This window comes from Ornithorhynchus anatinus, chromosome 2, assembly GCF_004115215.2.
Source record: "Ornithorhynchus anatinus isolate Pmale09 chromosome 2, mOrnAna1.pri.v4, whole genome shotgun sequence".
Taxonomy (NCBI): domain Eukaryota; kingdom Metazoa; phylum Chordata; class Mammalia; order Monotremata; family Ornithorhynchidae; genus Ornithorhynchus; species Ornithorhynchus anatinus.
This window is the reverse complement of record NC_041729.1, coordinates 24756401-24773457: the sequence shown is the minus strand read 5'-3', so window position 1 is coordinate 24773457 and position 17057 is coordinate 24756401. Positions and strand designations below refer to the sequence as shown.

Here is a 17057-nt window from a genome sequence, read left to right as displayed (position 1 = left end):
ATACAGCAGAATTAGCAGATATGTTCCCTGCCCACGAGGAGTTTCCAGGCTAGAGGGCCAGTTTATAGTCTAGAGGGGACTGTACTCTCCCAAGCGCTTAGTACAGTGCTCTGCACACAGTAAATGCTCAATAAATATGACTGATAGAACCGATTGGATCTGGTGACAGATTGGCGTGATTTGGTGACATTGGCGTGAATTGAATAATAATAATAATGATGGTATTTGTTAATAGCCTACTCTGTGCCAGGCACTGTACTAAACGCTGGGGTAGATACGAGCAAATGGGGTTGGACACAGTCCCTATCCACGAGGGGCTCACGGTCTCCATCCCCATTTCCCAGATGAGGGAACTGAGGCCCAGAGAAGTGAAGTGACTTGCCCAAGGTCACACAGCAGACGGGTGGCGGGGCGGGGATTAGAACCCTCGACCTCCTGAATGGGAAAGACGAGTCGAGGATAATGCAAAGGTTCCGGGATTGGGAGACAGGAAGGAGGGTGGGCTGTGAAGTACGGTGTGGGTTCAGATGAGAGGAAGCTGGCACTTCCTGGCTCTAGTCCTGCCTCCTCGTTTGTATATAGTATTTTTTAAGCACTTACTATGTGTCAAACACTGCTTAGTACAGTGCTCTGCACAGAGCAAGCACCTAAGAAATACCACTGAAGGATTGAACGAATGTTCCAAGTGCCGGGGTAGGTCCGCGTCATTCAGGTCGGGCACGGTCCCTTTCTCACACGGTCCTCACAGTCTGAGGTAGGGGGAGAACAGGAATTAAATCCCCACTTTACAGCCGAGGAAACCGAGTCGCAGAGAACAATAATAATAATGTTGGTATTTGTTAAGTGCTTACTATGCGCAGAGCACTGTTCTAAGCGCTGGGGTAGATACAGGGTAACGAGAAGCAGCGTGGCTCAGTGGAGAGAGCACGGGCTTGAGAGTCAGAGGTCATGAGTTCGAATCCCACCTCCGCCACTTGTCAGCTGCGTGACTGTGGGCAAGTCACTTCACTTCTCTGGGCCTCAGTTCCCTCATCTGTAAAACGGGGATTAACTGTGAGCCTCACGTGGGACAACCTGATTACCCTGTATCTACCCCAGCGCTTAGAACAGTGCTCTGCGCATAGTAAGCGCTTAACAAATACCAACATTATCGTTATTATTATCAGGTTGTCCCACGTGAGGCTCACGGTCTTCATCCCCATTTTACAGATGAGGTCACTGAGGCACCGAGACGTGAAGTGACTTGCCCACAGTCACACAGCTGACGAGTGGCAGAGAAGCTCAGTGACTTGTCCAAGGTCACACAGCAAGCAATGGGCAGAGCAATGGGCAGGGCCGGGATTAAGACCCAGGTCCTCTGACTCCCAGGCCCGGGCTCTTTCCGCCAGGCCGCCCTGCTTCTCATTCATTCATTCAATAGTATTTATTGAGCACTGACTATGGGCAGAGCACTGGACTAAACGCTTGGAATGGACAAACCGGTAACAGATAGAGACGGTCCCTGCCCTTTGACGGGCCTACGGTCTAATCGGGGGAGACAGACAAGAACAATAGCAATAAATAGGATCGAGGGGATGAACATCTCACTGAAACAATAGCAGATAAATAGAATGAAGGTGATGTACATTCCATTAACAAAATAAATAGGGTAATGAAAATATATACAGTTGAGCGGACGAGTAAGGTGCTGAGGGGAGGGGGAGGGAGAGGGGGAGGAGCAGAGGGAAAGGGGGGAAAAGAGGGCTTAGCTGAGGAGAGGGGGGTAGAGGGGGAACAGAGTCTCCCAGAGGCCAAGGGTGGGGCGAATAGGTTACCAGATAATCTTTATCAAATTTATCAATTCATTCAATCGGATTTATCAAGCGCTTACTGTATGCAGAGCGCTGTACTAAGCGTTTTGGGAGAGTATGCTAGAACAATAAACCGGCAGGTTCTCGGCCCTCAGCAAACTTACATCACTGGATTCTCTTTTTACTAACCTCCCTGGAGGAAGTTTCATCTTGCAAATGCAGACAGTCTGGCCAAACCCTATGTGTTTAAATGTTTAAACTGGTTGTTGTGTCTACGTCCGTCTGCCTCGACCCCCCCCCCCCGCCCCCCCCTGCTACCGTGGAGTATAAGCTTCTTGTGGGCAAAGACTGTCCTGAATTTAGTTTTTCTTTGCATATTTCCCAGCACCTCCGTCAGAAATATAATAATAATTGTGGTATTGGTTAAGTGCTTACTACGGGCCAGGCACTGTGCTAAGCGCTGGGGTTCGGGACAAGCAGATCGGGTTGGTTACAGTCCCTGTCCCACATGGGCTCACAGACTTAATCCCTATTTTACAGAGGAGGTAACAGACCCAGAGAGATGAAATGACTTGCCCAAGGTCACGCAGTCAGTCGTATTTACTGCAGCGTGGCTCAGTGGAAAGAGTCAGAGGTCATGGGTTCGAATCCCGGCTCGGCCACTTGTCAGCTGGGTGACTGTGGGCAAGTCACTTCACTTCTCTGGGCCTCAGTTACCTCATCTGTAAAATGGGGATTAAGACTGTGAGCCCCACGTGGGACAACCTGATTCCGCTGTGTCTACCCCAGCGCTTAGAACAGTGCTCGGCACATAGTCAGCGCTTAACAAATACCAACATTATTATTACTGAGTGCTGACTGTGTGCAAAACACTCTACCAAGTGTTTGGGAGAGTGCAATAAGGCAATAAACGGACACATTCCCTGCCCACAAATGGCAGAGCCGGCACTAGAACCCGGGTCCTTCTGGCTCCCAGGCCCGCTACCCACTAGGCCACGCTGCTTCTCTAATGTCCTCTGTAGACCCTTAATGAATATCTTTTATGATGAAGATGATGGTAATTGTTAAGCGCTTAGTTCGTTAATTAACAATTATGGTATCTGTTAAGCCCTTACTGCCAGGCACCCTTACTAAGCGCTGGGGTGGATACAAGCGAATCAAATTGAACACAGTCCCTGTCCCATAGTGGGCTCACAGTCTCAATCCCCATTTTCCAGATGAGGGAACTGAAGCACAGAGAAATGAATAATAATAATAATGCTGGTATTTGTTAAGCGCTTACTCTGTGCAAAGCACTGTTCTAATAATAATAATAATAATGTTGGTATTTGTTAAGCGCTTACTATGTGCCGAGCACTGTTCTAAGCGCTGGGGTAGACATAGGGGAATCAGCTTGTCCCACGTGGGGCTCACAGTCTTCATCCCCATTTTACAGATGAGGGAACTGAGGCACAGAGAAGTTAAGTGACTCGCCCCCAGTCACACAGCCGACAAGTGGCAGAGCTGGGATTCGAACTCACGAGCCCTGACTCCAAAGCCCGTGCTCTTTCCACTGAGCCACGCTGCGCTGGGGGGGGATACAAGGTGTTCAGGTTGTCCCTCATGGGGCTCACAGTCTTCATCCCCATTTTACAGATGAGGGAACTGAGGCCCAGGGAAGTGAAGTGACTTGCTCAAGGTCACACAGCGGACAAGTGGCGGAGCCGGGATTGACGATGAAGATGATAATGAAGGGGGTGAAGAGAAGCAATTACTGCCCAGAAACAGACCCCTTCCTCCCCCACCCCAATTACCCAGGCCCTGCTCCCTTCCTCCTCCGCTCAGGCAACCAAGGAATCCGAAGTTCGGCGGCTGGGACCGATGATGATGGGCTAAAAACGGTTATCGCCCGCCTATAAGGCTGCCGCCTTCCCTGCCGAGGTCCCTCCACCTGAGCCTCACGTCTGCACTTGGAGGCCGGACCCCGGCCGGCCGGCTGACCTTCCTTCCGTCCGTCCGTCCGCCCGCCGGGGACAGCGCCTTGGCGGAGGAGCAGGGCGGGCAGGGAATGCAATAGCCGACTTCAGCGCCAAGCTGGGGCCCTGATGAACTTTGTCTCAGTAAACACCGGCCGACCCAGAAGGCTGACTCACCACCTAGAATGTTTTCTCATTTTCTCTCCTTCGCTGCCCCTGAAGAAAGAAAACCACAGCAGCATGGCCTAGTGGAAAGAGCGCGGGCCTGGGAGTCGGAAGGCCCTGGGTTCTAATCCCCGCTCCGCCACTCGTTGGCGGAGTGATCTCGGGCGAGTCACTTCACATCTCAAGGCCTCAGTTTCCTCATCTGCAAAATAATAATAATATTGGTATTTGTTAAGCGCTTACTATGCACAGAGCACTGTTCTAAGTGCTGGGGTAGATACAGGGTCATCAGGTTGTCCCACGTGAGGCTCACAGTTAATCCCCATTTTAAAGATGAGGTAACTGAGGCCCAGAGAAGTGAAGTAACCTCCCACAGTCACACAGCTGACAAGTGGCAAAGCCGGGATTCGAACCCATGACCGCTGACTCCCAAGCCCGGGCTCTTTCCACTTAGCCACGCTGCTTCTCTAATAGGGATTAAGCCACGCAGTTTCTTAAATAGAAGCCACGCTGCTTCTTAAATAGGGATTAAGACTGTGAGCCCCATGTGGGACAGGGCTCTATCCAACCCGATTATCTCGTATCTATCCCAATGCTTAGAACAGTGCCTGGCACATAATGAGCGCTTAACAATACCACAGTTATTATTATTATTATTATTAAAGGATTAGTGAGGCAAGCAGGCCAATTCCCTGTTGCCCTCTGGTTTGCCCACTTCTCCAGAAGGGCATTCCCATGTGGGGGTCTGCGACGGGACAAGTTTAGACTCCTTTTTCCAGGTACCGGATCCCAACCTATCCAGGGGTCTGAATCTGGCAAAGGACCCCGGGGCAGGGGGGACAACCTCAATCCCTCCTTGTTCTCTCCCATCACACGCCTGGATTTTCCATTTGAAAATGTCCCGGGTGGAATTCTACCCCCTGGTAAATTGGAGGCCAACTCCTGCTCCATCGGTAGTGCTAGATTCATTTATATTAATGTCTGTCTCCCCCTCTAGACTGTGAGCTCGCTGTGGCCAGGGAATGTGTTTGATGTTATATTGTATTTTTCCACGTGCTTAGTACGGTACTTTGCACACAGTAAGCGCTCGATAAATACGATTATAATAACGATATACAATCTATTATAATAGTAATAATCTCTCTGGCTGCTCATTCTCAGTCTCTTTCACGTGCTCTTCCTCTGCCTCCCACCCCGTAACTGTCAGGGTCCCTCGAGGTTCAGTTCTGGGTCCCTTTCTATTCTCCATCTACATTATAAACTCGCTGCGGGCAGGGAATGTGTCTGCTTATTGTTATAAGCGCTCAATAAATACAACCACTTGTCGGTTACGTTCGTCACTTGTCGGCTCGGCCGCTTGTCAGCTGTGTGACTGTGGGCAAGTCACTTCGCTTCTCTGTGCCTCAGTTACCTCATCTGTAAAATGGGGGTTAAGACTGTGAGCCCCACGTGGGACAACCTGATTCCCCCGTGTCTATCCCAGCGCTTAGAACGGTGCTCGGCACAGAGTAAGCGCTTAACAAATACCAACATTGTTACAACCGGATGCATAAATGTACAGTGTGCATATCCGTAATTTCGTGATGTCTATCTCCCCATCTCTAGACTGTAAACTCGTTGTGGGCTGTTTATTGTTATATTGTACTCTCCCAAGCGCTTAGTTCAGTGTTCTGCACACAGTAATAGCCCAATAAATATAATCAGATGTATGAATGTACAGTGTACGTATCTGTAATTTATTTGCATTGATGTCTATCTCCCCCTCTCTAGACTGTAAGCTCGCTGTGGGCAGGGAAGGTGTCTGCTTATTGCTGTATCGTCCTCTCCCGAGAGTTTAGTACAGTGCTCTGCACCCAGTAAGTACTCAATAAATACGACTGAGTGACTGATTGATTGAATGAATGAATGAATAAAAGAACCAAGTTCCAAGTTCTCCTGCCACTGCAATCCCCGTTGTTCGGGGGCCAGCACTGAATGTCACAGCGAGGCCTAGTGGATAGAGCCAGAAGGTCCTGGGTTCTGATCCCGGCTCTGCCACTTGTCAGCTGTGTGAACTTGGGCAGCGTGGCTCAGTGGAAAGAGCCTGGGCTTCGGAGTCAGAGATCATGGGTTCGACTCCCGGCTCTGCCGCTGGTCAGCTGTGTGACTGTGGGCGAGTCACTTAACTTCTCTGTGGCTCAGTTACCTCATCTGTAAAATGGGGATTAACTGTGAGCCTCACGTGGGACAACCTGATTACCTGATCACCCGGTATCTACCCCAGCGCTTAGAACAGTGCTCTGCACATAGTAAGCGCTTAACAAATACCAACATTACTATTAGTCACTTTACTTCCATGGGCCTCAGTTTCCTACTCTGTCAAAATGGGGATTAAGACTGTAAGCCCCAGGTGGGACCCGCACTGCGGCCAACCTGATTACCTCGTATCTACCTCAGCACGCCGTCCAGTACCTGGCAAATCCTATCAAAAAACAAAAGTCACAGGCTTTGGCACGTCACCTTCCTTTTGGGTCCCGAGGCCCTTCCTCACCGCCACGTTGGCCATGCACAGGCGAAGCCCTCGTACCTGCTCAACACCTCCCGCTGCTTAGCAACCCCAATGTGCATCACCGGCCCCAGCGGAATCAAGGACCCGGCAGCCCCAGCCTAGTGGTGTCTGGGGCCCGGGAACGCTTTCCCTGCCTCAGAGATGCTGGGATTGGGCCAGACGACTTTCCAGCTTGCCGTGAGCAGCCTCTGCCGCCTCTTCCTGGGCCCCGGGGTCCGCCACTGGTCAGCTGTGTGACTTTGGGCAAGTCACTTCACTTCTCTGGGCCTCAGTTACCTCACCTGCAAAATGGGGATGACGGCTGTGAGCCCCACGCGGGACAACCCGATTCCCCTGTATCTATCCCAGCGCTTAGAACCGTGCTTGGCACCCAGTAAGTGCTTCCCAAATACCATCATCGTTATTATTGTTATTATTCTCTAGCCAGAAGACGCCGGGGTTGGGAACTTCTCCCTTTCAGCCAATGAAGTAATAATAATAATGTTGGTATTTGTTAAGCGCTTACTATGTGCTGAACGCCGTCCTAAGCGCTGGGGTAGACACAGGGCAATCAGGTTGTCCCACGTGGGGCTCGCAGTCTTCGTCCCCATTTTACAGATGAGGGAACCGAGGCACCGAGAAGTTAAGTGACTCGCCCACAGTCACACAGCTGACAAGTGGCAGAGCCGGGATTCGAACCCATGACCTCCGACTCCAAAGCCCGTGCTCCTTCCACTGAGCCACGCTGCTCCAGGGTGGGCTTACTACTGCTAGAAGCAGCGTGGCTTGGTGGAGAGAGAAAGCAGGGGCCTGGGAGTCAGCGGGACCCGAGTTCTAGTCCCGGTTCCACCCCCATGTCTGCCGTGTGACCTAGGGCAAGTCATTTAACTTCCCCGGGCCTCAGATTCCTCATCTCTAGACTGTGAGCTCGTTGTGGGCAGAAATGTGTCTGTTTGTTGTTACGTTGTACTCTCCCAAGTGCTTAGTACGGTGCTTTGCGCACAGTAAGCGCTCAACAAATACGATTGAATGAATGAATGAATCTGTAAAATGGATATAAGAATGTGAGTCCCATGAGGGACAGGGACTATTTCCCATCTCATTCTTGTATCTACCCCAGAGCTTAGAACAGTGCTTGGTACATGGCACTGGGCCTCGGTTGCCTCATCTGTAAAGCGGGGATTAGTAATAATAATAATGTTGGTATTTGTTAAGCGCTTACTATGTGCCGAGCACCGTTCTAAGCGCCGGGGTAGACACAGGGGAATCAGGTCGTCCCACGTGGGGCTCACAGTCTTCATCCCCATTTTACAGATGAGGTCACTGAGGCACAGAGAAGTGAAGTAATAATAATAATAATGTTGGTATTTGTTAAGCGCTTACTATGTGCAGAGCACTGTTCTAAGCGCTGGGGGAGATACAGGGTAATCGGGTTGTCCCACGTGAGGCTCCCAGTCTTCATCCCCATTTTACAGATGAGGTCACTGAGGCCCAGAGAAGTGAAGTGACTTGCCCACAGTCACACAGCTGACAAGCGGCGGAGCCGGGAGTCAAACCCATGACCTCTGAGACTCCCAAGCCCGGGCTCTTTCCACCGAGCCACGCCGCTCTAGACTCTGAGCTCACTGTGGGCAAGGGTTGTCACTGCTGACTGTTGTATCGTACTTTCCCGATCGCTTAGTACAGTGTTCTGCACACAGAGCAGGGCAGAATGAATGATTGAATGAATGAATCTACCAAATAGGATTTCAAATCAGGAGCGAAAACCGGCGAACGCTTCACAGATACCGTGAAAGAAACGAGCCGCAAGTAGAGGTGTCATCTAGGGAATCTGTACGGAAAGCTCCGACTAGGATGACGTTGATTGTCCTGTGGAGACCGATCCAGGTGGGGATTTGGGATAGCTTGTCCTCTTATGAGCCAGATTTTTTTTTACTGGGTCTCTGCGAAGCATTTACTAAGCGTCAACCATTGTTCTCAGCCCCCGGGTAGACACCATTTTTTAAATAATAATAATAATGTTGGTATTTGTTAAGCGCTTACTATGTGCCGAGCACTATTCTAAGCGCCGGGGTAGATACAGGGTCATCAGGTTGTCCCACGTGGGGCTCACAGTCTTCATCCCCATTTGACAGATGAGGGAACTGAGGCCCGGAGAAGTTAAGAAGTTGAATGGTATCTGTCAAGTGCTTACCGTGTCCCTGGCACTGTATGTACTAAGCGTGGGGTAGGTACAAGCTGAGAAGCACGCTGAGAAGCAGCATGGCTCAGTGGAAAGAGCACGGGCTTTGGAGTCAGAGGTCGTGGGTTCGAATCCCGGCTCGGCCACTTGTCAGCTGCGTGACTTTGAGCGAGTCACTTAACTTCTCTGTGCCTCAATTACCTCATCTGTAAAATGGGGATTAAGACTGTGAGCCCCACCTGGGACAATCTGATTCCCCTGTGTCTACCCCAGCGCTTAGAACAGTGCTCGGCACATAATAAGCGCTTAACAAATACCAACATTATTATTATTATTATCACAAGTAAATCAGGTTGGAAACAGTCTCTGTCCCACATGGAGCTCCCAGTCTTCACCCCCATTTTACAGAGGAGGTAACTGAGGCACAGAGAAGGGAAGCGACTTGTCCAAGGTCACACAACAGACAGGTGGAGGAGCCGGGCTTAGAACCCATGACCTTCCGACTCCTGGGTCCGCGTACAATTCAATCACGGTTGGACACTGTCCTGTCCCACATGGGACTCAGAGTCTAAGTAGGATGGAGATCAGGTATCGAATCCCCATTTTAATAACATTGGTATTTATTAAGCGCTTACTATGTGCAGAGCACTGTTCTAAGCGCTGGGGTAGGTACAGGGTAATCATTGTCCCCTGTGAGGCTCACAGTTAATCTCCATTTTACAGATGAGATAACTGAGGCCCAGAGAAGTTAAGTGTCCTGCCCCCAGTCACCCAGCTGACAAGTGGCAGAGCCGATTACGGAAACTGAGGCACAGAGAAACAGGCATGGGAAGCAGAGAGGGCCTAATAATAACAATAATGATGTTGGTATTTGTTAAGCGCTTTCTATGTGCAGAGCACTGTTCTAAGCGCTGGGGGAGATACAGGGTCATCAGGTTGTCCCACGTGAGGCTCACAGTTAATCCCCATTTTACAGATGAGGTAACTGAGGCACAGAGAAGTGAAGTGACTTGCCCACAGTCACACGGCTGACAAGCGGCAGAGCCGGGAGTCGAACCCATGACCTCTGACTCCCAAGCCCGGGCTCTTTCCACTGGGCCACGCTGCTTCCCCACGCCTAGTGAATAGAGCGTGGGACTAGGAGTCGGTAGGACCTGGGTTCTAATCCCTGCTCCGCCACTTGTCTGCTGTGACCTCGGGCAGGTCACTTCACATCTCTGGGCCTCGGTTACCTCTTCTATAAAATGGGGATTAATCCTGTTATTAATGTGGGACAGGGACCGTGTCCAATCTGACTAGCTTGTATCTACCCTTGCGTTTAGTACAGTGTCCAGGCTGAACAAAAACCATGAGAAAAAAGTTGATTTGTTCAAGGCCACTCAGCAGGCAAGCGGTGGAGCTGAACTCAGATCCTCTAGACTGTATCCCCGTGACGGACAGGGAACGTGTCTGCTATATTGTTCTAGTGTACTCTCCCAAGCGCTCAGTACAGTGCTCTGCGCACGGTAAGCGCTCGAGAAGCAGCATGGCTCAGTGGAAAGAACACAGGCTTGGGAGTCAGAGGTCAGGAGTTCGAATCCCGGCTCTGCCACTTGTCAACTGGGTGACTGTGGGCAAGTCACTTCACTTCTCTGTGCCTCGGTTCCCTCATCGGTAAAATGGGGATGAAGACTGTGAGCCTCACGTGGGACAACCCGATGACCCTGTATCTACCCCAGCGCTTAGAACAGTGCTCTGCACATAGAAAGCGCTTAACAAATTCTATTCTTGATTCTATTTATTGCCATTGCTCTTGTCTGTCCGTCTCCCCCGATTAGACGGTGAGCCCGTCAAAGGGCAGGGACCGTCTCTATCTGTTACCGATTTGTCCATTCCAAGCGCTTAGTCCAGTGCTCTGCACATAGTAAGCGCTCACTAAATACCAGTGAATGAACAAATACCGACATTATTATTGTTCATAAATACACCTGACTCTGACTCCCAGGCCTGTGTTTTTTTCTCCCGTCGGCCATGCTGTCCCCCTCATACTGTTCATTCATTCAGCTAGACAATCGTATTTATTGAGCGCTTACTGTGTGCAGAGGACTGGACGAAGCGCTTGCAAAGTACAATGCAGCAATAAAGAGTGACATTCCCCACTCAGGACGGGTTCACAGTCTAAAGGGCGGGGGTGGAGGCAGATATCAGTACAAATAAATACAATTACAGATATATATGTACACACAGATATGTGTGCGCGTGTGTATATATATGTAAAGTGCTTTGGGGCTGGGATAGGGGTGGGGAAGAGCAAAGAGAAGACGTCAGGGTGACGCAGAATAATAACGTTGGTGTTTGTTAAGCGCTTACTATGTGCAGGGCACTGTTCTAAGCGCTGGGGTAGACACGGGGGAATCAGGTTGTCCCACTTGGGGCTCACAGTCTTAATCCCCATTTGACAGATGAGGTCACTGAGGCACAGAGAAGTGAAGTGACTTGCCCACAGTCACCCAGCTGACAAGTGGCAGAGCTGGGATTTGAACTCATGACCCCTGACTCCAAAGCCCGTGCTCTTTCCACTGAGCCACTCTGCTTCTCTTCACTCTGCAGAAGGGACTGGGAGATGAGGAAAAGCGGGACTTAGTCTGGGAAGGCCTCTCGGAGGAGACGGGGCTTCGATAAGGCTTTGAATGGCGGGGGGAGAGTCACCGTCTGTCGGATTTGAGGAGGGAGGGGGATCGGAGAAGCAGCGTGGCTCAGTGGAAAGAGCACGGGCTTTGGAGTCAGGGCTCATGAGTTCGAATCCCAGCTCTGCCACTTGTCGGCTGTGTGACTGTGGGCGAGTCCCTTAACTTCTCTATGCCTCAGTTCCCTCATCTGTAAAATGGGGATGAAGACTGTGAGCCCCACGTGGGACAAGCTGATTCCCCTATGTCTACCCCAGCGCTTAGAACAGCGCTCCGCACATAGTAAGCGCTTAACAAATACCAACATCCAGGCCGGAGGCGGGACGTGGGCCCTCGGACCCCGTCTCGAGGTTTCTCTCCAGCCCTCACCCAGAGCGACACAGCTCTTGAAGGCGAACCGTCGACGGTTTCCGGAGAGATCTTGGCTTGGGGAGGAGCCGGCCGCGTTCCCTCCGGACATACGTGCATCATCCTTGTCCTCCCAGAACCCCAGCGCTCCAGTTTCTAGCCCCGGAACAAAGCAGGGTTTGTGGCTGGCTGCTGACGGCAGCTTGGCGGAGTGGCTCCGGCACGGGCCTGAGCGTTAGAAGGTCCAGGGTTCGTCCGTTCGTACTTATTGAGCGCTTACTGTGTGCAGAGCACGGGGCTGAGCGCTTGGGAAGTACAATTCAGCAACAAATAGAGACAATCCCCGCCCACAACGGGCTCACGGTCCAGTAGGGTTCGAATCCCGGCTCTGCCGCTGGTCTGCTGCGTGACTTGGGCAAGCCGCTTCAAAGCAGCGTGGCTCAGTGGAAAGAGCCCGGGCTGGGGACTCAGAGGTCCTGGGTTCAAATCCCGGCTCCGCCGCTCGTCAGCTGCGTGACTTGAGGCAAGTCGCTTCACTTCTCTGGGCCTCAGTTCCCTCAACTGGAAAATGGGGATGAAGCCTGTGAGCCCCACGTGGGACAACCGGATGACCTTGTAATCCTCCCCAGCGCTTAGAACAGTGCTTTGCACCTAATAATAATGTTGGTATTTGTTAAGCGCTTACTCTGTGCAGGGCACCGTTCTAAGCGCTGGGGTAGATACAGGGTCATCAGCTTGTCCCACGTGAGGCTCACAGTCTTCATCCCCATTTTCCAGATGAGGGAACTGAGGCAAAGAGAAGTGAAGTGACTCGCCCACAGTCACACAGCTGCCAAGTGGCAGAGCCGGGATTCGAACCCATGTCCTCTGACTCCCAAGCCCGGGCTTTTATAGTAAGCGCTTAACGAATGCCATTATTATCATTACTTCTCCGGGCCTCGGTTCCCTCCTCTGTAAAATGAGGATTGAGACGGTGAGCCCCACGTGGGGCAGGGACCGCGTCCAACCCGATTCATTCATTCAGTAGTATTTATTGAGCGCTTACTATGTGCAGAGCACTGGCCTAAGCGCTTGGAGTGTACAATTCGGCAACGGAGACAATAATTATGGTATTTGTTAAGCGCTTACTATGCGCAAAGTCCTGTTCAAAGCGCTGGGGTTGATACAAGGTCATCAGGTTGTCCCACGTGGGGCTCCCGGTCTTCATCCCCATTTTACAGATGAGATCACTGAGGCACAGAGAAGTGAAAACGACCTGCCCACAGTCACCCCGCTGACCCCCTGCCCAACCACGGGTTCACAGCCTAGAAGGGGGAGACAAACAGCACAACCAAAGTAGACCGGCATCGGTTCTTGGCACACAGTGCGCGCTTAACCAATATCATCATTCAAGCGCTTAGTACATCGCTCCGCACGCAGTAGCCGCTCAAGGAGAAGCAGCTCACCAGCCAGAGGCAGCTCGAATGAGAGCTCGCCTCCTCCGAGAGGCCTTCCCAGACTGAGCTCCCCCCTTTTCCCTCTGCTCCCCCTCCACCCTTCCCCTCCCCTCAGCACTGTGCTCATTTATACCTATTATTTCTTCCCCTATTTATTTTGTTAACGAGGCGTCCATCCCCTTGATTCTATTTATCGTGATAACGTCGTCTTGTTTTCGTTTCGTTGCGCTTTGCTCCGCCGTCCGTCTCCCCCGATTAGACCGTGAGCCCGTCACTGGGCGGGGATGGGCTCTACCTGTGGCCCAGCTGTCCGTTCCAAGCGCTTAGTACATCCCTCTGCGCACGGTAAGCGCTCAAGGAGAAGCGGCGTGGCTCAGTGGCACCACCCCGGCTTGGGAGTCAGAGGTCATGGGTTCTAATCCCGGCTCCGCCGCCTGTCAGCTGCGTGACCTTGGGCCAGTCCCTTCACTTCTCTGTGCCTCAGTTCCCTCATCGGTAAAATGGGGATGAAGACCGTGAGCCCTACCCGATGACCTCGTATCTGACCCAGCGCTGAAACAGTGCCGGGCACATAGTAAGCGCTTAATAATAATAAGGGGGGTACTTGTTAAGCGCTCACTATGTGCAAAGCGCTGTTCTAATGCGCTGGGGGGAGACAAGGTGATGAGCTTGTCCCGCGTGGGGCTCACAGTCTTCACCCCCATTTTCCAGATGAGGTGACTGAGGCCCAGAGAAGTGAAGCGACTCGCCCCAAGTCACCCAGCTGGCAAGCGGCGGAGCCGGGATCAGAACCCACGACCTCTGACTCCCCAACCCGCGTGACTTGACCAAAGTCGCCCAGCCGACAAGTGGCAGAACGGGGATTGGAACCCACGACCTCCGACTCCGGAGCCCGTGCCCTCTCCCCTGAGCCATGCTGCTTAACAAATACCAACATCATTATTATGATTATTATGCTGTGTGACTGTGGGCAAGTCACTTCACTTCTCTGTGCCTCGGTTCCCTCATCTGTAAAATGGGGATGAAGACTGTGAGCCTCACGTGGGACCACCTGATCACCTTGCATCCCCCAGTGCTTAGAACAGTGTTCTGCACATAGTAAACACTTAACAAATACCAACCTTATTATTATTATTATTATTATTATTATTAAAACCGAATGAATGATGGTCAGCGTTGATGAGCCTAATTATTAGATGGTGATTAGGGGCAGAGGAGGGGAGAGGGTGGGCTCCAGGCAGCGTGGCTCAGTGGAAAGACCCCGGGCTGGGGAGTCAGAGGTCATGGGTTTGAATCCCGACTCTGCCACTTGGCAGCTGTGTGACTGTGGGCAAGTCACTTCTCTGGGCCTCAGTTCCCTCATCTGTAAAATGGGGATTAAGATTGCGAACCTCATGGAGGACAACCTGATGACCCTGTATCTCCCCCAGCGCTTAGAACAGTGCTCTGCACATAGTAAGCGCTTAACAAATACCAACATTATTATTATTCTCTGGGCCTCAGTTCCCTCATCTGTAAAATGGGGATGAAGACCGTGAGCCTCACGTGGGACCACCTGATGACCCCGTATCTCCCCCAGCGCTTAGAACAGTGCTCTGCACATAGTAAGCGCTTAACAACCAACATTATCATTATTATCCTCTGTGCCTCAGTGACCTCATCTGTCAAATGGGGATGAAGCCTGGGAGCCTCACGGGGGACCACCTGATGACCCCGTGTCTCCCCCAGCGCTTAGAACAGGGCTCTGCACCTAGTAAGAGTTTAACAAATACCAACATTATCATTATTATTCTCTGGGCCTCAGTTCCCTCCTCTGGCAAATGGGGATGAAGACTGGGAGCCTCCCGGGGGACCACCTCATGACCCTGCATCTCCCCCCAGTGCTTAGAACAGTGCTCTGCGCAGAGGAAGCGCTTCACAAATACCAACATGATCAGTATTATAGTAGGCGCTTAACAAATACCAACACTATCATTATTATTGCCCGTCCCCGCCTGCCCTCTCCAAACAGGAAAGAGCATGTGCGCGCTGTAAACACGAGGCGCGGCGCCCTGGGGGCTCAGGCCTTGCTGGCAGGAGGCCCGGGGGACACGTGACGGGGCACGTGACGGGACACGTGCCGCGCCACGTGACGGGACACGTGACTCCGCCCCCCCCCCCCCCGCGAGAGCCGCCCGACTTGTTGCCCTTATTTGGTAAGATACTCACTCACCGCCGACGCCCATTGGTGGAGGGCCCGCCTCGCTCAACTACGTCACGGACACCGGAAGCCCGCAAACACACCAAGGCCTTCTGGGAAATGTAGTCCTTCTCCCCCCCCCCCCCCCCCCCGAGCAGCAGCCTGGCTAATAGTAATAATAATGTTGGTATTTGTTAAGCGCTTACTATGTGCAGGGCACCGTTCTAAGCGCTGGGGGAGACACAGGGGAATCAGGTTGTCCCACGTGGGGCTCACAGTCTTAATCCCCATTTGACAGATGAGGGAACTGAGGCACAGAGAATAATAATAATAATAATGTTGGTATTTGTTAAGCGCTTACTCTGTGCCAAGCACCGTTCTAAGCGCTGGGGTAGACACAGGGGAATCGGGTTGTCCCACGTGAGGCTCACAGTTAATCCCCATTTGACAGATGAGGGAACTGAGGCCCAGAGAAGTGAAGTGACTTGCCCACAGTCACACAGCCGACAAGTGGCAGAGCTGGGATTCGAACTCATGAGCCCTGACTCTTTCCATGAGCTCTTTCCACTGAGCCAAGCTGCTTCTCCAATAATGTTGGTATTTGTTAAGCGCTTACTCTGTGCAGGGCACTGTTCTAAGCGCTGGGGGAGACACAGGGGAATCAGGTTGTCCCTCGTGGGGCTCACAGTCTTAATCCCCATTTTACAGATGAGGGAACTGAGGCACTGAGAAGTGACTTGCCCACAGTCACACAGCTGACAAGTGGCAGAGCTGAGAGTCGAACTCATGATCTCTGACTCCGAAGCCCAGGCTCTTTCCTCTGAGCCACGCTGCTGGCTCTGTGCAAAGAGGCCCGCACCCAGAGGTCGTTCATTCACTAGTATTTATTGAGCGCCTACTAGGTGCAGAGCACTGCACTGAGCGCTTGGAATGCACACATCGGCCTTCCCCTCAGCCCCGTACTCGCCCGCTCAACTGTCTATATCTTCATCACCCTATTTGTTTAATGAGATGTACATCACCCTGATTCTATTTATTTGCCATCGTTTTAGGAGATGTTCTTCCCCTTCGCTCTATTTATTGCCACTGTTCTTGTCTGCCCGTCTCCCCCGATTAGACTGTAAGCCCGTCAGAGGGCAGGGACTGTCTCTATCTGTTGCCGACTTGTTCATTCCAAGCGCTTAGCCCAGTGCTCTGCACCTAGTAAGCGCTCAATGAATACTAACGAATGAATGAACAGATAGACAGTCCCTGCCCTCGGACGGGCGGTCGTGGGTTTATTCATTCATTCAATAGTATTTATTGAGCGCTTACTAGGTGCAGAGCACTGGGCTAAGCGCTTGGAATGCACAGATCGGTAACAGATAGAGACAGTCCCTGCCCTTGGACGGGCGGTCGTGGGTTTATTCATTCATTCAGTAGTATTTATTGAGCGCTTACTAGGTGCAGAGCACTAGACTAAGCGCTTAGAATGGACAAATCAATAACAGATAGACAGTCCCTGCCCTTGGACGGGCTTACGGTCTAATCGGGGGAGACGGACGGACAAGAACAATAGCAATAAATAGAATCAAGGGATGGACATCTCATTAAAACCAATGCCGCCTCCGCCACCTGTCACTTCATTCATTCACTAGTATTTATTGAGCGCTCACTAGGTGCAGAGCACTGGACTAAGCGCTTGGAACGGACAAATGGGTAACAGATAGAGACATTCCCTGCCCTTGGACGGGCGGTCGTGGGTTCCAATGCCACCTCCGCCACCTGTCACTTCATTCAATAGTATTTACTGAGCGCTTACTGTGCACT

General features: G+C 51.7%; 1 protein-coding gene across 1 annotated transcript in view; it reads left to right on the top strand.

Annotated features, from left to right (window-relative positions):
- Positions 1-8291: 8291 nt before the first annotated feature.
- The window catches only part of UBALD1 (UBA like domain containing 1), a 33958-nt gene continuing 25192 nt past the window's right edge, over positions 8292-17057 (top strand). The window contains exon 1 of the mRNA XM_029058026.1: positions 8292-8324. Within this exon, the coding sequence (XP_028913859.1) occupies positions 8292-8324 (33 nt within the window). The remainder of the gene's footprint in view (positions 8325-17057) is intronic.